The following is a 22,294-nucleotide window of genomic DNA, read 5'->3' on the forward strand; positions in this document are numbered from 1 at the left end:
AAAACAAGCCCCAAAAATGCAAATGGAAAGAAAGAACATTTGGGGGTGAGAACTTCATATTTTGTCAAGATGACAATAAATAAAATATATATTTTAATTGAATTTATTTTGAGTTCAATTAAAAATATATATGTGTAAAAATGTATTATATTTTTCTTATTCTACAGCTCATAATTTACATTTTAAAATGATATTTGCATGTCGTCATTGCCGTCGGCAATGCATTGAAGGGCCACAAGAGGGAGACAGAGTTGATCCTCGGCAGACAACCACCAAGGGTTCGCCCCAATTTATGAGGACATTTTTATATTGAAGGCTTCTTTTAATCAAAAGTCATGTTTGAGATTGAAGTTAGACTTCAGACATTAGACTCAAACTGTAAAATGTAATCTTGTGAGAATAAAGTCACATACAGATGAAAAGCTGGCCTAAGAGTCATATTTTCACTTATACATACACTACCGCACAAAAGTTTGGGATTTTCTTTTAAAAATAATTTCTAAGTGACCCCAACCTTTTGAACAGCATTGTACATATTTGAGTCCTATGTCGTGATCATAATCTAGAAAGACTTTGTGGCATTAGGCCATATTTGGGAGTTTTCCCAAAATGTGACACCAGACAATCATGCTGAGAAACATCTTTAATGAAAAATACATAGCAGCACTTCATTTTAAAAAAAAAAGTAAAAGTCACACCAATATTTTTGGGTGGTGGTTAGATTGAGGGTGGGGAAGCTAAAAGTTCACGTTAAATACTCGAGTCACTAACACTAAGGTTGTCGATATTGACGTTTCCCAACAAACCGCCTCGCTGTCGCGCTTCCAGTCTCTTGTTGATCCAAACACCCCAAAATCGAATTTTTTGAGAGTAGCCTGGTTGCGCTTCTGAAGCTCAACCCGCTTGGCCCCTTTGCTAGCCAAGTCAATGCTCCGTCTCATAAAATCACCATCACACACACACATGCATGCATACATACACACACACTCACACACGCATAATGCAAAGCCCGGCTGTGTAGCAGCACGGAGTCTCCTGACTCCAGGATCAGTCCGTGGGCGCCCCCTGGCCTTTTTCTTCTCCATTAAGACACTTGAGTTCAATAAAAGACGTCCTGTGACTGGCACTTGAAGATGAAAAACCCACAAAAAATCCACCCCCTGAAAAATCGCAAAAACTTTCCTTTTAGGGAAAAAAAAAAAATCCGCTGACTCTACGGGGCCAGCGTGAACTGGGCCTCACGCATCCTGGGTGGCACTTGCAGCGTGGCGGCAGACTCGTTGGGACTCTGGTCGGTCTTTTCGCTGCTGAGTGGCGGCGTGAGGACGCCGGACGGTACGTGGCAGCCGCCGCGGTGACGCTCCATGTCGGCGTCCTGGTAGGACGCCGCCTTTTCCTGAGCCGCAACAGGACACGGGGCGCGTCAATGGAGGTACCACTCGCACGTGGGGCGGAAACCGACTCTTGCGCATCGTCCTAATGCCGCTTTTAAAATAAAATCCGATAGTATTGCTGTTTTATATTTTAAATACAGCTTTGGATAAGATGCATGCACACAGCCAGTGGTACGTGAGCTCCCTCTAGTGGTAAGAGAAAGAGCTTACACGTACCAGTGGCATCAAGTTCATCAAGGTTTGAGACTACTCATTGAAAAAATGCATTTGGAATACGTTATGTTGTCAGGAGTTTTGAGAATAAAACAAACATTTCACTCAAACATAGATGGAAACATCAGAAGAGCTTGTGATTTTGGAAGTTTAGAATAAATCGTAGATATTAATTAATAGAATAAAAATTATATAATAAATTCTATAAATAATACTAAATAAATAATGCTAATGATAAATTATAGAATAAAAACATACTCATGCATATAATGAAACATCGGAAGAACTAGTCTAATTTTTTAAAACGTCATACTATTTTTATTAGATTATTTTGCTGCTGTTTTCATTTATGGATTTTTAATGTAGAATTTGATTGTAACATTTTTATTCCATAAGATTAGACATGGACAATGCTACAATGGTCACTATTGCTGCTGTTCACTGTCTTTGACAGTGTATGTTTCAACCATGCTGAGTATTTTCACATGTGTACACAAAGTATGCATAGCATGCGGTGCTTTTATAAGCTTTTCATTGCTCACTGCTCATATATGCAAAATTAAAAAACATAAATATAATATCACTGCTTATTTGAAAAGCAACTGCTTCCGTATGTGCCCTCCTTAATGGTCCATAATGAAGTGCTGATTATCATTTCATAATAATCGACTATAGATGCATGGGTATTATTGTTCGGTTCACACCGTTTTACGGAAGTGGAGAGGGACTTACCAACCACGTCAGGTAGGGTGCGTACGTCTGTATATTGTGCATGTCCTCCGCAGCCACGGCGGCAAAAGTTTTCATGGGCGAGCCGCCCGATTCCCGCAGCGCCATGGCGAACGGCACCATCCACCGTACGCACTCCTCCAGCTCCGCCCCCTTTAATGCTACACAGACAGAATGGCGGCGGTTAGCATGCTAGCGAGCGAGCGAGGGTGGGGAACGAAAGCGAGGCTTCTTCAACGTACCAGATACGTTCTCCACCAGCTCCAGAGACGAAAAGTGGAAGAGGGCGGAGGCGGCCAGGATGCCGTTGGAGAACTCCAGGCAGCGCATGTCGAGCATGCACACATCAAGAAGCTGCACACGAAAAAAACATGCATCCAAATATGATACTTGGACATGGGCAGAAAAAAACTTTTTCAACTTTGGCTAGCTAAGGCTAACACTTACAGAACCTTTCAGTTCCTTCAACAACGTTCAGGCTTCAGCAAAAAAGGAAAAAAAAAGGGGAATCATGAAACAATCTATTGGACTAACCTCGGCTATTTGAACAAAGGTGGCTTGAGGGTATTTGGGGATGAGCAGCTGGTCAGACTCTTTGAGGTAGGCCACTTGCATGTAGACGTTGAGCCAGGACACGGGTGTCTGCGGGCTCAGACTCCATTTTAGCTCCTGATGATGATGATGGCCAAAAACACGTCAAGATTGGCGGATCCGTGGCAAGATGGCTGCCCTCCCCCGCCTTGCCCACGGCGGCCTTCCTCCCTCACCTTCATGATGATGATCTCCATGCTGAGGATATCATCCTCGGTGCAAGCTTCGTCCGTCACGTAGGCAAACAGGTGCACTTTGGGAGGGTACATCTCCTGCCAAAGCAAAGGAATGGGTTGACTGAGCCATCTCAAAACAAGTTTGGCCGCGATAGGAGCGACCGATGAAAAGACCGCGACTGCGCTGGCGTCAAGCGAGAATATTGTAAGAGCGGAACATGAAGCGGCGCGTACCTCGACTTTGGCTGCGATGAAGAGGCAGCTGATGCCGATGAGCTGCAGCGTGGACTTGAAAACGTTGCTCTGCGTGGCCATGAAACGGTCAAAGTAGTCCTGAGCCAGGTGGTAGGTCTCACGGTGGAGCTTGTACACCTCGCTCACCTGAGCAGCCCAAAAGGTGCTTGAGCGCAATGAACCAGCACTTCTTCAACAACGCCCATTTTATGCTCATTTCCGTTAACGAGACAACCGCCTTTCACGATACATGTTAGCAACAAGCTAGCCAAAATGTGGTTTTGGGGTGGGGGTATGTTGGTGATACAAATTTTAAAGTCAACGACAATCAATTTAAGGATGGCGTGCTCGCACTCTTTCAGTTCTCCCAAGGGCTGTTGTGTGATAGTGTCCCATTTCTTAGCAGTACGCAAGTGAAAACCTAAAAAAAGCGTCACCTCCATGAGCCAGTCGAGAAGAACAGCTCTCATCTTGGGCTGAAGGTGAGGATGCTTGGCCATCATGTTGACGTTGCGCGTGTACGTCTTATCTTTGGCCAGCATGTTGTTCCACACGACGTCCTTACTCGCCCAGCTAAAGCAAAAGCGTGGGACAAAACACACATCAGGGCCACTCGCAGTCATAGAAGTACGCCAGCCATCCATCCATCCATCCATCCATCTTGCATACTGACCAGAGCGCAGGCAGGGGCGCACAATGGACGGGCGTAGCGCAGACGTTCGTCAAGTTGTAGTGCGGGAAGCCGACGTTGATCAATGTGATCTGCTGCTGATGTTCGTCCTCGCGCGCCAGCGTGGACCTCCAGCACCGAGGGCTCTTGTAGGCGTCCTCCTCCGACCTCCACGCCGCCTTCATGGACACAACGCGGGAGACTTTCAAAGATTGCACTCATTTCGGTACTCAGGCAGGATTATTTGTCATTTTAAATTTCAATTTTGTGCCACACCGATCATTTGAAAAGTCACGATCTCAGACCACGTCATCGAGACGGCCCGAATTATGTAGAATAGCCAGAAAGGCGTTTCGCGGAGATTCTTCGACACGCGTGAAAACCTTTCATTTCATTAAAACCTACCAGTCAAACAAACTAAATGGCTGGAAAAGTGTGTGTGAAACTTCACACTCCTTTGACACAAGCTGTCATCCTGGCTAGGATATTACCTCAGCACCATTTGGTGCAGACGCCATTTTGCGTCTAGGCAAGACGTCGGAAGGTTAAATCGGCGCGCACATTACGTGATCATATTAAATACTCTTAATGGTATTTTTTTCTTCATGTGTGTAGGTTATCAGTCAGAGGTTTTGATGATCGGCAAAAATGTAATGGAAGCAACTAGACTGTTGATTTGAGTTGAATTTATCTGCCGTTCTCTAAAATATTTAAAAATGACAATTGCACTTTTAGGCTAACATTCTGCTACCATGTATTGAATGCAACTCTTATGCTGGGCAAAAATTGTCAACCAAGTTTATGATCATCAATTTATTGACTTCTTGAAGTTTTACCTCAGAGTCTCTTAGCTTCTTCTTGGTCATATCTGCTGTGTCCTCATCCACATCTTGTAAATGCTGAAGTCAAGTATTTCCATGTTAGTTAGACATTCCATATATGAGGGGTTTCTTTTCCAGAGAAAGAGAAAGAAAGGGTGGGAAAGAAAGAAAGGGGGCTCCACTCACAATGGCAACATCTGCTTTCCTCTTCCTCGGCCTCAACGTCCCCACGTTGGCCGCCTCGCTAGCAACACACTCGGCTTCTTGTTCACTTTCTTCCCTGGGGAACAAGTCAAAGGGACACGGGAGAGCACAAAGTTGTCAGTAAAGTGTGAATTGGACGCGTTGGCGAGCTCCACCAAACGAGAACAAGGTGCTTTAGCCACGAGCTAACTAGCCGAGGAGGCTAAAACTTTGGCGCGGACGAGAAGTGCAAAACCAGGACAAAGGAGCCCTCACCGACTACCCAGCATTCTAGTCCCAAGGCCGGCTATCTTCTGGGGAGTAAACCTGCGAGGAAGGGGAGTTTCAAAGTTAGTTTCGAGAAGTTTGAAGAGAGCCCAAGAGCACGCTCCCAACCCCCACGCTCAGCTGACAAAGCCCAGCGCATCCTGGCGGGCAAACGAGAACACGGCTGACTTTTAGTCACCCAAAGTGGCCGAAAAACACACCTGTCAACAGCACACTCCGCATCAAGTCACAAAACACGTCAGACTATGCACCAAATTGAGTTAATTGATGGATTTGTCCTGTTCACGTCTTCATTTCCTTTCACAAACTTTGGACATCTGGCTCGAGTCATCATCATGGCCGACGCAGCTGCGTCGCGGACTATGTTGCACAAATAACACCAAACCCAACTCAAAAAGACGTCGAATAATCCGATGAATTACCCGAACTTCCTCCTGCAATCTCCATTTGTCCTCGAAATGGGTCAAATCGGCAATTGCGCGGATTATCTCGCTGTATTCACCTCAAGACGCTGCTCTTGAAGTTCACTCGCGATCACAATCAATGTCGATCGTGAACTGAATCGAGTCGATCAGTGCATCGATGAAGGAACGGATGGATGGCTTTCGTTGTCTCGGAGGAGCTCGGCGTGAGCTTGGCGGCAGCAGGCCGGCGGCAGGCGGGTCGCAATGAGCGAGCGGGCTGCAGGCTTGCGCGCCACGGTCGCGTCAAGCGGGGAGGAGGCGATTCAACTTGGCGCTCAAACTTGCTCTTCTCCTCCTACCGACGATGACTTCCGTCTCGGAACGCGCCACCGCGTCGCTTAAACGCCGGCAAAGTGCACTTGGGGTCGAGAGAGTCTTGGAAAAGCGCTGCGAGTGTTTTCCAAAGTGGAGTTTGCTGCGAATTTGGGCTGATAATAGCGGGGAGGCGTGACGGCCGGGTGACAGCTGCGTGGGCGGGGCTTGCAAGGCGGAAGTGGCCGGCACCGCGTGGCTAGTCTCTCAGATGTAAACAAAGCCCCGAGCCGGTACACTTTTGGCGGCATTTAAGACGAAAACGACCTTATTGTGGCGTAAAAAAGCAGCGGAGAGGATCGACGTCTTTCGGAGATGATTGTGGCTCGCTGTCACGCCGACCGCGATGGTTCTTTCAGAGCAGAAGTGCCAAGTTTGTTGACGGCTGCGCGCGTCTTTTTCCACCATGGCGCCCATTTCGGCTGCAGGTTGCCAGTCACAGAGTGTATCCCCCGTTTTTCCTGGCAGACATGCCAATTTAGCACTTTTGTTGCTGGACTTTGCTATTTTTTCTCAATAAGTTAGCAACCATTTCCCCACCTGCTTTTAAAATGTGAACCTTTTTTTCGACTTTCAACAAAAGTGACAGAGCACACACAGTTTCCCAATAAACGACTTGTTTTAAGTACATGAAATCACTGCTGAGCAAAACTCAAATTTCGAGCCTTTATGTTTCTGCTGGTTGGATGTCAATACCTCGTCGGTGAACTTTTGGACCTCCACGTGACAAGTGGCTTTCAAAAATAAAAATGTTCTTTGCTCCCTGGCTGCTGCACAGAGCCCAAACATGAAGTGGTTGGACCTCTTTGGACACCTGAAATGTGTCATTATTGGAATGATCCACGTTAAAGCTTTACCGGGTAACACAAATCTATTATCTTACATTAGTAGAACTATTTTGATTTGGCAACCCTGGAATAGAACTGTTTGGTTTCCATTATTTCCAATGGGAACACAAATTGAAATGTTGTGTTTGACAGGCTCTCCACTTGGATGCATGAAAATGTCCCAAATCATTGAAGAGGCCTGTCGGGAGGCCACCATATACCGTGACGCAGGCTTGGTAAGCAGCAGCACATCATCTGTCCGTTGACCTTCACGAGAACGGGTCACATGCGGAGTACCCCAAGGGTCAATACTCGGAACACTCAAAAACTCCATGCCTTTGTTTGCCCGTGTAGGACGGCGTGATCGTGGAGAACATGCACGACGTCCCGTACTCGCTTTCCCCTGGCCCTGAGGTGAGCACGTGTATGACATCCGTATGCGCGGCGGTGAGGAGCGTCTGTCCGTCCATCCCCGTCGGCGTCCAGATTCTATCCGCTGCCAACCAGCAGGCCCTCGCCGTCGCTCTCGCATCAGGTGATCTGGCTCACGCCGCAATTCTTGGACATTTCAGGAGAAATTCAGGTCAGACGTAGCCGCTCACTTTCCAGCTAGCTGTGACCAGTTGTTGTCGTGTTGTCAGGCGCTCACTTCATCCGGGCGGAGGGCTTTGTGTTTTCCCACGTGGCTGATGAGGGTCTGGTCCATGCTTGTGCCGGAGAACTTCTGAGGTACCGCAAGAGCATCGGAGCCGAGGACATCCTCGTCTTCACTGACATCAAGAAGAAACACAGGTTATTTGCTGACCTTAGTGTGAGAATGCAGATAAAGATGGCCGGTAGGACGTCCCGATATTCAAAGCCAATTTGCTCAAATCAAATATCAATAAAATAATCATTCATTAAAAATATACATGAATATATACAGCAATCAAATAAAAATAATTTGACAAAATACATATTTTCAAATGTTTCAACACAAGGAAGAAATGAATACGTAATTATGATACACATTGACTAAGTCAATCCATTGAATAGATAGCAAGAGAATGCTGATTGTGTGTTTGTGCGAGCACAGCTCTCACGCTCTGACCTCGGACGTGAGCCTGGTGGAGACGGCTCGGGCCGCCGAGTTCTTCCTGTCGGACGGACTCATTCTGACCGGAACGTCCACGGGAGCCCAGGCGGACCCTAAAGAACTGGCGGGTGCGTTCCCAGCGCCTCCGTTTTTCCACGCAAATGGAATCTCATGTGTGCTTGCAATTCTCCTCAGAGGTCACGCAGGCAGTGAGTCTCCCGGTTCTGGTGGGTTCCGGCGTGACTCAGGACAATGTGACTCGCTACCTGGGCGCCAGCGGCCTGATTGTGGGCTCCCATTTTAAGGACGGGGGCTCGTGGAGCAACGAGCTGGACGCACGGCGCGTCGGCAGCTTCATGGCACAGATGAGAGGCCTCCGAGCAAGATGGCCACACTGAACTCCAGCTCAAGTAACTTTACATCCATTTACCTGGCAGAAGAGCTGTTTGAAAGCCTAGCTTTAAAACCCGACTTTGAAACTCTAACCCTGGCTTTAAACCCTACTTTGAAAGCCTAACCCTAGCTTTAAACCCTACTTTGAAACCCTAAGATTAGTTTGAAACTTTGAAAAACGTAGGATGGGGTTCGAATCAAAAGTTCAAGTGCAATCAACATATGAGGCAAGCTGCAGTGTTGCCTAAAGTTCACAAGGTGGCGCTACACACCAAACAATACAGCAGCCTCCCTCCCGGAAGCGCTCGCTTACCTTTTAGTTTGTATTCATTCATTGACCTCATTAATGTGCTCACTATTCGATTTTAAGAACAAATCACGTTTCTTATCCATCTATTAAACAAGTTTTACACTTTGGATTTTTAGTGCATGCATTTATATTTGCTTTACCAAAGTATTAATGAAAATTGTCATTTCCTGTTCCAAAAGTAAAAAAGAGGTTTGTACAATTTATATATATACATATATATAATATTAAAAATATTAGTGGGTGCGGTGTCCTTGCTACATGTAACTGGATGCTGCTAGACAGCCAGCAGTGTGCATTAGTAAAGGTAAATATCATAATTAGACGTCTCAAGTTCTATTAAGATTTTTAAAAAAATTAAAAAAAAGAATAGAAATGTATTGAATTTTAGCCATGGTAAATAATTGAATAGATTAATTGAGTAAATTACGTTTTGTGATAGAGATTTTTATAAAAGGTGTGATGAATACATTATACTATTCTGTTAATTAATTAATTTTATTTATTTAATCAATTTTATTGACTGGTGTATGTGTGAAACTATTTTATTTTAATGTTAACCATGAAAAGGGACCCAGAAAAGGTCGATCACGTGCATTTTATTCATGTGACAAAAATCTTGAATAAAGAGACGCTCACTTCATTCCTCACTGTGCTTTGTAATGATGGAGTGAAGTGTGCGTGCATGCGTGCGTGTGCCCTCACACACACACACACACACGCAACGACAACTCCATTTTTCTGTCATATTGTTCCTTTTTGCAGGCAATAAGGCTGGATGTATGACCTCCATCTCGGCACAGGAGCCAGCAAACAAACAGTGGCACACCAGCGCACGGCAGGCACTTGGGTCATTTCCCTCCCAGTGGCTGTTTTATTGTTGCCGTTGATCTGATTTCCCGCCCACTCCCGGGTGATTTCTCTTTTTCCGGCCAATCTGGCTGCAGCCGCCTTGAGAACAAAACAGCAGCAAGGACACGGAATGTTCGCAATTTTCTTCTTTGGCTTGACGAGACGAGAGGAAGACCTCATGTCTTCGCCGTCTTTTTTTCAAATTTTGCTGCCAAGCTTCGCCCGCACCTTGTGATGAACGTTGTCAATTTAGTATCGGCCATCTGTTTAGTTTGTTGTGCGTGCCTCCAATTTGGTTCCAATTGGACGACTGTGTTTGAAGGACCCCCCTGGCCAAAATGGCCAACTTGAACCTCAGTTGGTAGCTTCCAACCAAAATGGCTGACTTCCTGTCTTTCCTGGTGTGGCTTCTTCAGATTTTTTTTCCCTCCAAATTTTGCATTAGGTAAATGAAAACAGTTTTTGGCGATTTCACAAAATATCTAGTTATTTAAGGACTAGTGGAAATTGCACCAAATAAACCAACAAACTGGATTTTTCAAACGATTGACAAGACGTGGAATAATTTAGATGACACCAAAAAGCAGTAGAGAAGCAAAATGATGATTCTACAAAGCAGTCAAAAGAGAAAGAAATAAAAAATGGGCAAACAAGTTTGTCGATGGGACACGTGTAAATCCAGGGCGCTGCATAAACAGTCCAAGCAGCTATTTGTACGTTTAATTGCTTCCTTTTTAATGACTGAAAAGTGTAAAACTAATTTATCTGCGCCGTTAATGAGCGTCAATTTGATTGGACGCTTGGCCAGTACATATCGGGAGGTCTTACTACAGAAATAAACAATTATTTATAACAAGTCAGACGCCTAATGCATCAAATTAACAACACAATCTCACATTTATGACATTTACTTAAGGTATCCCGCCGCAGAGGACCTCTTTTCTTTCTTTTTTTCGGTGTGTGTGTGTTGTTGTTTTTATAGGTGGTCGCTTTATGTGTGAGATTAACAGCGGCCGGCATATTTCTTTTTTCTCCCTTCTTTTCTTTTGCGTGATTTACAGTGGCCGTAAAGTGGTGCTTTTATTGAGCCGGAGCAAATCATGAAATGGTGGACTTTTAAGTGCAATGTTCATCTCACGTGCCAGGAAATATCACCTCGTAAAAGTCAAAGTTATCTACAAAGTCAACGAGTCAAAATATTTACATGAAGCCATCCTTATTGGCTCAGTGTTAGCTTGGATGCTATCTGGATGCTAACACAGAAGATAACGTTTGAGCACCTAAAGATCAGAAGGTCAGAATTGATTCCGGGAATATTCAATTCTCGATCCAGGCTCAGTGTTAGCTTGGATGTTAGCTGGATGCTGACACAGAAGATAAATGTTTGAGTTCCTAAAGATCACAAGATCAGAATTAATTCTGGGAATATTCAACTCCCAATCCAGGCTCACTTGCGTAATCACTTAACTGCATGAGAAGCAATATGACAACTTTTTTTTTTTAGCTAGTTAGCTAACAACGATTAAAATTTTGTGACTGGGGGGTTGAAGATGAAGGAGATAGGTGGAAAGTGGGTTCATATGGGCAGAAAGCGCAGAGCCTAAAGTAAAAGCAGGAACGCAGGAAGTTTTGGACTACGATGGTAGAGTTGCTTGACATGACCATTCGGTGGAAGGTCAGTAGCAAGTGGAGAGGCAGGCTTCAGATTATTTCACCACGGCGACAGAAATGGGCTTATCGTTAAAAGAGAGTTGGCTCACAATGAAAATGCAACAGGTAGAGTCCATCTTGTGCAGACGGTTTCATCTGAAGCAGCTTAGGGACTAGAACGTTTTGGGAGGAGAAGGAGAAGCCGGCGGTGAGCGTGTTGCCGACAACGAGGATCAACGAGACAAAGGCCGCCGAGCGGTGGAAGCGGGTTATGCGGCTTTTCCAGAAGTGTGATGACATCACGTGCGCCATCTTGGACAGTAACCAAAGAGACAATCTGCAGCAGGACAAAAATACTGGATTTGAAGTTGGCGGCGGACGTGGCAAAATGTCATGTCTGATCTTGATTGCACACTTTTTACATTGGAAAAGCAAGCAGCAGCAGGAATGCGTGTACCTATGCTCACAATGGCCTAATGGGATCATGAATTCAGCGTGTCGGGGACGGCTGCGGTGAGACTTTGTTGGTGGAGGCCAACGGTTAATACAACGTGATAAATATTTGATTTCTGCTGGGGTGCACCTACAGAATGGGAAATGGCTGTAATGCGATTCACAACAGATTGTCCTCCGGGAGTAGGAGCGTGTGTGTGAAAGCGAGGTGACCGAGCGGCTGTGTACAGCCAGGGGAAATAAAGGAACAAATCGGCTTACAAATCAGCGCACAGCCACCGACCGCTAAGAGCAGCAGTGACTGACCAGCAGGTGCATTTAAGGCCCTGTTTGTGTCATCATCATCATTCCTATTATGATCAGTGATTGGTCCCCGGTGGAAGGACTTGACAGGAAGTGAAAGTCATTAACAGGAAGTGAGCTCTCTCATGTTGATTACCGTTTTCAAAGTAAAAGTCAGCTTTATTGTCAATTTCTCCACATGCTAAAGACACACAAAGAAACCGAAATTTCGTTCCCCCCTATCCCACGGTGACAAGACACGGCCCACGATAGACAATCAAGTAAACAAGTCGACAACAGCGTGCTGAATAAATAATGAATAAATAACACAACAAATAAATAAATAAGAGGAGCAAAAAGGAGCAAGTGAGCGTACAGCAGACAGTCCAGAAAATAGCGCAACAGTGAAAAAGGTCATTTTTTCGCCAATGTTTTCCGTTCATTTTGACTTTTTAAACATTTCACCATATATATTATTATTGATAAAACAAGTGTCTCACAGCCAACGCATGCAGAAGGCCACACACGCTTGGCAAACGGCAATCGCGTTAGAACAACCACAAACTCCAATTGTGAAATCCTTCCTTCCTTCCTTCCTTCCTTCCTTCCTTCCTTCCTTCCTTCCTTCCTTCCTTCCTTCCTTCCTTCCTTCCTGCATGTTAGCTTCTCATGCAGGCCGCTAACTGGCGAGCTGCCACATGCTTGTCGCTTGTCATCAAATGGCAGCATATTTTAATGTTGAACATTATTTTGTCATAATGCTCCTTGTAAATGTCAGAATTTTGAAGTTTATCCCGCCGCTCGCGGTCAAGACGGTCGGACGCGTTTACGTCGGAGATGATTTATGGCACGTTAGCTCGAGCGTTATTAGCCTTGTTTATGACATCCATATGTGGGCTAAACATAGTCATAAACAGTCCATTAGCTTCTAGGTGCTAGAAAAAAAACACAACTAAAGTACCTTTAGCAGTCCAGCTTATGATTTAGTGCACCCAATAAGAACAGCCTATGTGTGAGCGTGCGCGTGGTGAAATATGCATTTGATATTTGGAGGTGCGCAGGTGGGCGGGGTCGTTAGGTCAACGGGGCGTCCAGACTTTTTATGAGACAACAGCAAAATGAATGCTCCAATAAGACGAGAGCCAGCGTGGCAGGGCGGGCGGGCGGGCGGGAAACATGGCAAATTATCAAGGCCATTCCGCTGCGACCTGTCGTCTTCTTCCTACGCAAACACGTCAGCGATACGCCGGATGTGGGGGATGCCCATTAGAAAAGCCAATTTGACCCTTTTTTTCATTTTGAAATAAATGACCTATCATAACTACCCAAATACCAACCAAAAAAAACCAGGTCCAGGTAATATTGAATTAGCATTTGAGCATTTAGCTTTACCGGCATGTGGTATACGGTGAACACCCGAAGATTTGTGCTTCAGTATCCACGCATTAATTTTTTTTTTCCCCCAATATTTTGACTTTTTTTTTTATAATCCTAATTTTCTTGGTAATTGCTTTCTGGCAGTATTTTTTTTTCCCATTGCAATCTATTCAGTGCAATTACAATGGCCGTCAATTCTATGTTTCATAAATTCTGTACATACACTATACACATATATTCATACTGCAAAAGATATTAATCGATATAATAAGGATTAAAACCAGAGGTCAATCAGGACCGACATTTTGATCAGACAATATATGATGGAAAGCTCTGAAGCCAGTATGAAATCCAATCCTATTTTTGTAGCTCTAGGTATGTGATAAATGGCGTTGGGTGTGCTAATTAAAATTAAAATGATTTCATTTCATCTTCTCTGCTGTTATAGTAAAGTTTAATTTGTCAGTGGGACACGTACAAAAGGGCAGCCCGAGTTCTCCTTTAATTGGCCTCAAGCAGACGTCCACTAACAACTCCTCCAAGTCAGTCAGTAATAAGAACTGGAGCGTGATTTCGTATAGAAGAAGAAGCTCCACGGGCATATTAATACGTAGAGTTATGACACCATCTTTGAAAACACCCAAAGAGTCATCTGTGACATTAAAGCGGATTCCAATGTGTTACTTTGTCCCGGCGTGGAAATTAAGTGGACACTCGAAATTAAGACTTCAACACTTGTGACAAAAAAAGCAAAAGAAAGTTAGAGTTGTTTGAAGTAGTCGACTTCTTTTTCAGATCTAATTTGCATGAACAGAGCTACTTTTTTACTCATGGTTTGTTTTTTACTTTGTAGCAAAGAGTGGAAAGTGGGGGATTTGCAAAGATGACTTTCATGCCGAGACATTTAAACTGCTGTTATTTAGGAAAAGGAACAAATCATGGACAAATGTTTTTTAAAAAACTGCATGGGAAGAAGAGTTATATGAAAAAAAGAATATTTGCATATATTTGAACAAATTTTCTTGAAAATGTTTCCAAACGAGGGAAAAAGATGAAATATAAAATGGAAACATGCGGCACACATTCATGCAAATACATTGAAATTATTATTATTACAAGTAAAATGTGAAAAAAGGGGGGTTGTGGGGTATTTGGGGGGGGGGGGGGGGGGGAGCACCCATTCATTCCAATTGAAAACTTCAATTGGTTTTATGAGGCAACAAAATGCCTGTCAAATGAAATAACGTACTGGAGGTGTTTTGATGTTTTTCTATTGACGTTCTTAATAAGTGCTGAGTCAGCAAAAAGTCAATTTGTGATCTTTCCCCAATCCTGGTCACTGCTCATGTTTTGTTATAAATAGCGGCTCACTCCTACTTTGTGCTCCTTGCAGTATTCCTTTTGCAGATGCTCACGTCTTACAGTACATTGAATTGCGCTCCTTCCTTCTTCACTGTATTCCTCTCCCCACATCGTGCACTGTTGAATGGAGCGCTCCTCCTGGCTTGCTGCACTGCTACATGTGGCCTATAGAGAGCGCTGTTAGCCATGAATGACACGGAATCCCTTCTTTCCCTGACCGCGTGATGACAGGAAAGTGACGACTACTACATTTGTTCATACATACACGTGCCCTATTAAATTCTGTTGAAATAAGATTTATGTACTACAAATAATATCATCATCTCAATGATAATGCATTAACTTGGGATTTATTTTTTTTGTCATATTGGGAAATAAATTTGTTTCTGGAGATCTCCTAAATATTTCTGCAGGGTTTAAAATCGGTGGAGAAATGTGGACCGAATGGGAAGTGCAGAAGGAATAGTGCGTCAAAAATAGCAAAAAAAAAAAATTCGGGACTTTGGACGAAGAGATTCATCAGCATGCGGCGTGCGCGGTCCTGCGACCATTTTACCTGAGAAGATAAGGAGCGCGAGGAGGAGGCGGCGGCCCAGATAAGAGCGGGCGGGCGAGCGGGCGACGCCTTTAATTGGGAATGATGGAGAGCGACCAGGCACAAGTGGACCGGCCGTGACCCAACATGCCTTGCTGCATTCATTGAGGGGATTAAGCTTCTGGTATCACACTCATCCATCACGCACACACACACACATGACAAAATCAAGAATTTATTTGGGGGTGCAAACTCTACTCTTTGGGGAAGTTGGCGCTTGTGCCTTTCACAAGAAAAAAAAAAAAAAAAGGAAAAGCTCAAGCCCGTAAAACCCCAGGGATAAATCTGGAAAAAATCAAATAAAATGAAACAGCCCAAAGAAGCAGAAATCCTAAACCTTGTGTGCTAAAATCTGCTTGCATCTTGATTCATCATCCAGTGTTTTGCTTTTTACTGAGTGTCTGTGAATGCAGCAGGACCGACATACTGTATCTCGCCTGCTTTTGTCAGCGTGTGTGTGTGTGTGATGCCATTGTTTGGCCTCTGGGGGTTTCATTAAGGCCCAGTGTCCAGAGGTAAAAAGTCATTCATCTCCCCTGTTGTGAAGTGGCAGCTTCCGCGTGCACACAAACACACAGACACACACACATAGATACAGTGCTTTAATTCCTCTTTTATCCTCCTCTTCCCTCTCTTTCCCACTGCATTGTCTGCTTTTCCCTGCACACAAAAGCAGCAAGGGTTGAGAAAAAAAGGAAAAAAAAGCATAAAGAGAAGTCCAAAGAGGAATGTTTGATGTAGCGACGCGGCGACCGCTCTTAATGAATCCTTCACCAGCAGCGACTCATCTTCCCCCCTCCCTCCCTCTCTCCCTCCCTCCGTCGCTCCCTTTTTTTCATTAATTAGAGCTGTCAAAAGCTAAGTATCTGGCCGTGTCGCTATCTTTGTATTTGCCTCCTTCAAGTGTCTGAGTGGGATAGCGTTAATTAAAAAGATATCAGATGATGAAGCCCCCCTTGAGCACCCCTCGCCAGTCAACATGTCACATTTTGGCCTTCGCCACAAAGTCGCCACGCATCTGCCTTTTGTCTGGACCGAAGTCGGCGAACGAGCAGAGTTGATAACGGACAATTTTGTTTTTTTCATAGCATTTTTGGGGGGGCTTTAATTGAGCTTCATAAAAGTGCAGAGAACTCCACAAGGTTTTCCTCTTACAACTTTCAGATCTTTGCTGACAAAGCGATGACTTGAAGGCACTACGCTTCCTGGCGTGGTTACGCGTGGAACATCTCAATTCACCAAACTGCAGGATTTAGTTACAAAAGTGAAGAAACACGGAGGTAAATCCTTCCTGAACTGTATGCCTGGAAAATCCATGCCTACCTTGAAAACTCCAGCCTAGCTACAAACTGCTAAACCTGGAAAAGTTTCGTTATTTTTGTTTAAACAAGGCATTGATTATGATCACATTTCCATGGCGTTGGATTCCGCCAGGTGAGGTCCCGTTTGCAACTGCCGATGGACGAGAAGGATTCTGACGTTTATGCTAAAGAGACACGCTCGTTCGCTCACACGCACGCAAACGCACACACTTTACATCAAGCGCACGTCATTTCAAGCGGCAAAGTGCTCGTCGGCCGAGTGGCAGGCAGACGTCCTGAATAAAAGGGAGTGGCATTAATATTAATCATGCTAAAGTGCCTCCAGAATCAGACACTGGATTGTCAGGTGGACGCACACACATGCACACACACACTGAATCCAGCGATACACACACAAGCCATTTGATTACAGACACGATCTTTTTGAAATATAGTATTTGGGAAAAATAGGGGAAACACTGCATGCATGTGTGTACGTGCTTGCAGTAGTTTCTTGTCCTTGATTCGAACCTCTAACCTGGACTTGAAGGTTATTTTCCAAACATTCCAGCCTATGCTGCAATTGTCCTTTATCACAGGCATATCATATCTTCAATTTAACAGTGACCCCGCTCTACACCTGTGACTGTGTGTGATGTTTTTTAAGAAGCTGACCCAGGTCGAGCGTTTACTTAAAGGGACAGTGCGCCATTTTGAAATGTGCTTGGTGTTGCACATTTTCACGTCATTACATTTGAAAGGACACACACGCACGCACACACATACCTGTGTCAGCCTTGAAGGTCTTGTGGCCAATTCCCATTCACCTTGTCCACTTCCTGTGCGAGCATATTTGGACATTTCTTGTTTGGCCGCTGCATCATCTCCACATGTTTGGACTTTTCTGGAGGTCACAAACGCAAGAAAATGACCAGGCATCCTTTTTGTACTGTGTGCGCTTAAAATGGAGGCAACAGGTATGCAGGCAGACTGTCTATATGCAAATAGTGGCGAGGAAGTGGATGTAATGAGGCGCCGCCGTTGAGAGAGAGGACCAAGGCAAAGTGGAATGTGCCGTGATTGAAGTTGCCCAACATAAAATATATGAAAATGTACATCATGAATCAAAATACGTGCTCACCGCTGGAGAACGGGGAAAAAAAAAAGTCAAGCAGTCCATTTTTTTTTTTTTTTTGTGAGAATGTTTGCAAACATAACAGTCCAAGTGGGACATTTCAACAAGGTGACGTGCATGAAAGCAGACACGAGGAACGCTGGCGGAGTGCTGATCCTCTCCTCTCCTTCAACAACTTATCTGGCTTTAGCCTCAGTCTGGATGAGCTGCTCTTCCCCAACATGACACAGTGCTCCTAAGCGTCTCGGGAGATATGTTGAAGATCAGGGCCCAGCCCAGATCCAAGACTGAAAAAAGAGGAAGAATTAGCCTCTTATCTCCCGGCCGCTGTCGCCTCCAAAGCTCTCGAAACTAGCTACGGGCTTGGAGTGGAGATTTGATCAAGGTGACAGACAACCAAAGCCAAAGCTGAAGGAACTTGCTTTTGCAATTGTCGAGATGGGAAACGTAACGAGAGTTATGGCTGGCTTGTCCAAAAAAGCTTTTCTCCCTCATAAAGCCACGTGATTGGCCGTAGCGTCGCCATCTGCGCGCCAGCTCGCGCGCTAAGCAGCCCGCTGGGATGACTGACTGATGACGAGGTGTGTGTGTGTGTGTGTGTTATTCTGTTTCACCTCATTTGAAAGATCCACTTGAACCTCTTCGAACCTTACTCAAACTTTGATCAAACGGCTAATCGGACAGATTGTTTCTTCCTCTTTGTAAACATGGCCTTACTTCCTGTCAAGTGGTGGAGAAGGCGGCCATGTTGGTGGGGGCAGGGGTGGGGGGGTTTGAGTGTGTTTCTGCTTGCTATGCATTGTTTCTTCCACGAAAGCGGCATGCCAGTGGAGGGCAGCAGACGGAGAAGAGGGATCAATACGAGGTAGCTGATAGCGGCCCGTCCGTGGTAGCGCAGATCACCTGATAAATGGCCGCCGCTGGCTCCCTGACAGCAGCCTTAAGCCCTGCAAGGCCTCCTCCCGCCATCATCTGCACTCACAACAACAAACTATGCCAAACGGGTCTTGCCGGAAACAATTTTAAAACACAGCTACCGGGTTTATTCTGCGCAACTTTTAAATGTTCATTCACTGAATCTAACTTAGTGACTTTGACTTCCTCTTTCCATCTTCTTCTTGCCGCGAGGACAAAGCCACCTCCTACCGCGTGATGTGTTAGGAGACGCGTGTCCGCTGTGAGTGATGGCGAGTGTAAGCTGAAGACGGACGAGCGCGTCCTCAGCTTTGGGACTTAAGACCGAAATAAACTTGTTTTGTTCGGAGGCCTGACGGATGAGCATGATGGATGAGCTCCACGATGAGATATCACGTACTGTGTAGAACATAGTGTGGCCATACTCTCATGCTCTTGTCTTGTCCTACACTGTCACATGTGTCACCTGTGTCACATTCATCTCAAAGCTGGCCACCTTGGACATTTCAAAGCTCTTCAAACGTTAACCCGGGCTTGAATTGGAACTTTTCATTTGAAACCCCAAACTCGGGCTTGAAAACCTGCTTTGAAACATCACTTAATAACCCCAATGCTAGCTTGAAAGTATATTATGAAGGCCCAAAGCCTGTCTTAAACCTAAAACGCTCGTGGTAGCCGTCCGAACTAAATGGCGCATTGAGGGAATCTCAGCGCTTTCCATTGCGATAGCTCTACGACGTGTTTGTTAGCATTAGCATGCTCGACATTCCTCCCGCAGATGAATTGTGCTCAACTCTCAGATTAAAGATGGGGGTGGGGGTCCCGAGCGCACGCAATTCCCCGCTGAGCTCTTCATAAATATCAAAACGTTGCCGGTCGCTATCAGCTAGATAGCTACGCTTAGGTAATCTGTCTCCAGGTGGCATATGAGCAATGGGCCCACGCTGACGATGCGACAAGATAGCGCACGCTTTGACGGAGCGGCTGTGTCACAATCGCGCTTGTGCTTAAAAAGTACGCTCATGTTGACAGTCAACGGATAGCTAGCACTTTGATGCTATCGCCATTAGCGCCCCCCGTGGACTTTATAGACGCGGCAAACAAAAAGAAAGAAAAATACTTCTCTGCTGTGTACTAAACGGACAGTTACTTCTTTTTTCGAAGAGAGTTTTGCTGTTTGGTTGACTAAAAAGAGGAAAAGTGCGATGATGTGCTCATGTAAGCCAACTAACGCTAACATTTTACGTAGATCATGTGTGAACAGGGCGTTTCGGACATCCTATTTACGTAAAATGTGTTTTTTTGCAGGACAGTGATGAAATACTACTAAGAAGTAATTGAAGTAGAGTTGTCACTAAAGAGAAATAGCTAGCTGATGCTAATGCTAACAGCTAATCCAAGCAGTGTTACTCTCTAAGCCATTTTGTGCTTTGTGGTCACTTTCGGGGACATTCAGAGGTATCAGGAGACATATCTGCTCTTATGCGTGTGTGTTTGTGTGTGTTTGCGCACACGAGACAAATGTGCCGTGTTGTCCGTCCGGCGGGTCAGCGCGAGGGTTACACGCAGCCTGCGGGGGCAGCGTCCAGAGGAAATGAAGGAAATGAAGGTTCCATTAGAGACATTGAGGCTGCAGGCCATGTGACAGACACTCCAATAAAATGGTGGCGCTCTATCAATCTCAGTGCATGGCACTATTTGTAGTATGAACGGGAGGGACCTCACACACAACACTAATACCACTCAAGACTATGTAACATAATACATGCGTTCTGCGTGCAGTGCTTGCTACCTGCTAGTAGAATTAACAACAGATAAGAAACATGTACCGCCATCAGGTAGCTAAAGATAATATATAGTACCAACAGGTAAAAACAGGTAGAGTCCGAGAAACTGTTATGTTAACAGATAATAGAAATACTACCAGGTACAATACATTTTAAATGGCATGTGGAATATTCTGAAAAAGTATTTGAGTAGAAATTAGGCTGAAAGAGTACCCACAACTATGAAAGGTCATTTAATTTGAATAATCATTTATGTACTAGCATAGCATCCTGTTAGCATCACAACTGTTATTGGCCATGTTGATTGTGTATGTTTTTGCTCAAGATCTTTTGACTTTCTGCAGCGATTATTCGACAGGGTAGACCTGCTCTCTCCCTCTCTCTCTCACACACACACACACACACACACACACACACACACACACACACACACACACACACACACACACACACACACACACACACACACACACACACACACACACACACACACACACACACACACACTCGCAGTAGTCTAATTGCTCTCGGAGGAGAAGCAGATGCTGAGCAGAAAAGTGTCTGAGATTGAACTCTCCTCCTCTTCTCCTCCTTTTTGTCTCCCACCTCGACCATCCCTCCTTCCCTCCTTTCGGTGGTCATTACTTCCTGAGCGGCCACGCCATCATTCCGCCCGATTTGCAACTCAGAGTAGCACAGAAGACGGGAAAGTTTGATTCTCGCACCTTTTTTTTTTTTTTAAATCTGATACTAACTGAAGTTAGCGGAGAAAAATGGCTGTCACAGTAGCTCATTCCGGAGCGCTGCATCAAAAGCTGCACTGACATCCAAGTCGAAACTGACACCGATCCTGAGTCAGCGTTAACGAGGAGTAGAAATACGGCCTGGATTAAAAAATCACAGCAGTTATCAAAAGTGGCGGGAAATAATGGAATGTTTGGCAGGTAACAGGAAGTGGTGTAAATAGTCGGCGGTAGTTCATCATTCAGGCGGATCGTTGTCGTGGACGCTTCCTTTATGAAAGGAACGCTAATTGAGATAGCAGACAAATAATATGGAGTGACACTTTCATGAAGACACGCGGAGGACGACGGAAGCTTTTATTGCAAAAAGGGGGGGGAATATGACACGGAAATTGAGCGCGAATGTGTTGGCCTTCTTTTTTTTTTGGTTGGTTGGTTTATCGGGTTACGTTATTTGGAAGCCGGCCCAAAAACTTGAAGTTGCTCCTTTAGTTTATGTGAGGCTGATTGCGTTTGCCGGGGGAGACGTTATGAGGACCGCCACCGCCGCCACGCTGGTGGTGGAGCTTCATAACGTGTCAGATGTTTGCTTGTTTTGTTGGCTTGCAGTAATAAAAACACGTCGCCTTTAAGTGAGATTAATGAGCACACGCAAACGCAAGATCGTCCGGTGTAAATGTGGACCAGCATGTGGATTTTTCTAATGTTTATACAAAATGCTCCTTGTTTGTTTAGTTTTTTTGTGGACAGGTAATTTTTTGAAACCATGGCAACTAGTGTTGTTATATTGAGAATAATCCCAAGGAAGGACTTCAAATATGATCAAATTTTCTTTAGACTTCAATTTTGTAACAGTTTTTTTTTTTAAAAAAAGATGAGTTTCTGGTTGCCCAAAAATTCATCTCTTCAGATTAGGACTTTAAAAGGTTTTGTTTATGAAAAAAGTTTTTTTTAAGCATATCAATACACACCAAAAAATAGATGCCTGCCACCGGTGAGCTATTTTTAGAACAGCACCTAATTTTAATTTATTTTTTAATTAAAAATGAGACTATTCTCATAAAAGATTGCGGTTTTATTTCCTCAAAACACATTTTTTTGTTCATCTAAATGCTAATTAATAATTTAATTCAATAATCTAATTTTAAATGCATCTCGACACAAA

The 22,294-nt window shown here is 44.6% G+C and overlaps 2 protein-coding genes and 1 long non-coding RNA gene across 8 annotated transcripts in view; 1 reads left to right on the forward strand and 2 right to left on the reverse strand.

Moving 5' to 3' along the window:
- Positions 1–628: 628 nt before the first annotated feature.
- ccne1 (cyclin E1) lies at positions 629–6,209 on the reverse strand. 4 transcript variants are annotated; one of them, XM_088371413.1, is made up of 12 exons: positions 5,802–6,209; positions 5,288–5,338; positions 5,015–5,108; positions 4,844–4,906; positions 4,011–4,186; positions 3,775–3,910; positions 3,338–3,484; positions 3,104–3,199; positions 2,871–3,005; positions 2,579–2,690; positions 2,340–2,497; positions 629–1,396 (listed from the first exon to the last, which is right to left on the reverse strand). In XM_088371413.1, exons 2-12 carry the CDS (start codon positions 5,299–5,301, stop codon positions 1,214–1,216), a joined length of 1,314 nt encoding a protein of 437 aa, XP_088227539.1. In that variant the 5' UTR covers positions 5,302–5,338; positions 5,802–6,209; the 3' UTR covers positions 629–1,213. The 4 variants fall into 4 exon arrangements, with proteins under 4 accessions (XP_088227539.1, XP_088227540.1, XP_088227541.1 ...); XM_088371414.1 differs by having other exon boundaries at positions 5,722–6,209; XM_088371415.1 differs by lacking the exon at positions 5,802–6,209 and adding an exon at positions 5,500–5,644.
- A 576-nt stretch (positions 6,210–6,785) lies between these two features.
- LOC148400977 (uncharacterized protein F13E9.13, mitochondrial) lies at positions 6,786–10,376 on the forward strand. Of its 2 annotated transcripts, XM_088371418.1 has the most exons (7): positions 6,786–6,935; positions 7,056–7,138; positions 7,257–7,437; positions 7,544–7,694; positions 7,978–8,105; positions 8,173–8,387; positions 9,443–10,376. In XM_088371418.1, exons 1-6 carry the CDS (start codon positions 6,863–6,865, stop codon positions 8,373–8,375), a joined length of 819 nt encoding a protein of 272 aa, XP_088227544.1. In that variant the 5' UTR covers positions 6,786–6,862; the 3' UTR covers positions 8,376–8,387; positions 9,443–10,376. The 2 variants fall into 2 exon arrangements, with proteins under 2 accessions (XP_088227544.1, XP_088227543.1); XM_088371417.1 differs by lacking the exon at positions 9,443–10,376 and having other exon boundaries at positions 8,173–9,320.
- The window catches only part of LOC148400978 (uncharacterized), a 71,499-nt gene continuing 56,673 nt past the window's right edge, over positions 7,469–22,294 (reverse strand). Inside the window, exons 5-7 of one of the 2 annotated variants that reach the window (XR_015857579.1) lie at positions 17,336–17,453; positions 14,719–15,908; positions 7,469–7,672 (exon numbers count right to left, since the gene is read on the reverse strand). This is a non-coding gene — a long non-coding RNA (uncharacterized LOC148400978). The remainder of the gene's footprint in view (positions 7,673–14,718; positions 15,909–17,335; positions 17,454–22,294) is intronic. The other variant, XR_015857578.1, reaches the window with a different exon arrangement.

The sequence above is a fragment of the Syngnathus floridae genome, chromosome 3 (genome assembly GCF_059516105.1).
Source record: "Syngnathus floridae isolate MCC-2025c chromosome 3, RoL_Sflo_1.0, whole genome shotgun sequence".
In the NCBI taxonomy this organism is placed as follows: Eukaryota; Metazoa; Chordata; class Actinopteri; order Syngnathiformes; family Syngnathidae; genus Syngnathus; species Syngnathus floridae.

Coding starts and splice junctions, on each gene's coding strand:
- ccne1 (XM_088371413.1), bottom strand. Junction 4,907..5,014: donor GGAAAGCAGATGTTGCCATT/GTGAGTGGAGCC, acceptor ACTTGACTTCAG/CATTTACAAGATGTGGATGA. Junction 1,397..2,339: donor CACCCTACCTGACGTGGTTG/GTAAGTCCCTCT, acceptor GTTGCGGCTCAG/GAAAAGGCGGCGTCCTACCA.
- LOC148400977 (XM_088371418.1), top strand. CDS start 6,863: ATGAAGTGGTTGGACCTCTTTGGACACCTGAAATGTGTCATTATTGGA. Junction 7,695..7,977: donor GACATCAAGAAGAAACACAG/GTTATTTGCTGA, acceptor GTGCGAGCACAG/CTCTCACGCTCTGACCTCGG. Junction 8,106..8,172: donor GGACCCTAAAGAACTGGCGG/GTGCGTTCCCAG, acceptor AATTCTCCTCAG/AGGTCACGCAGGCAGTGAGT.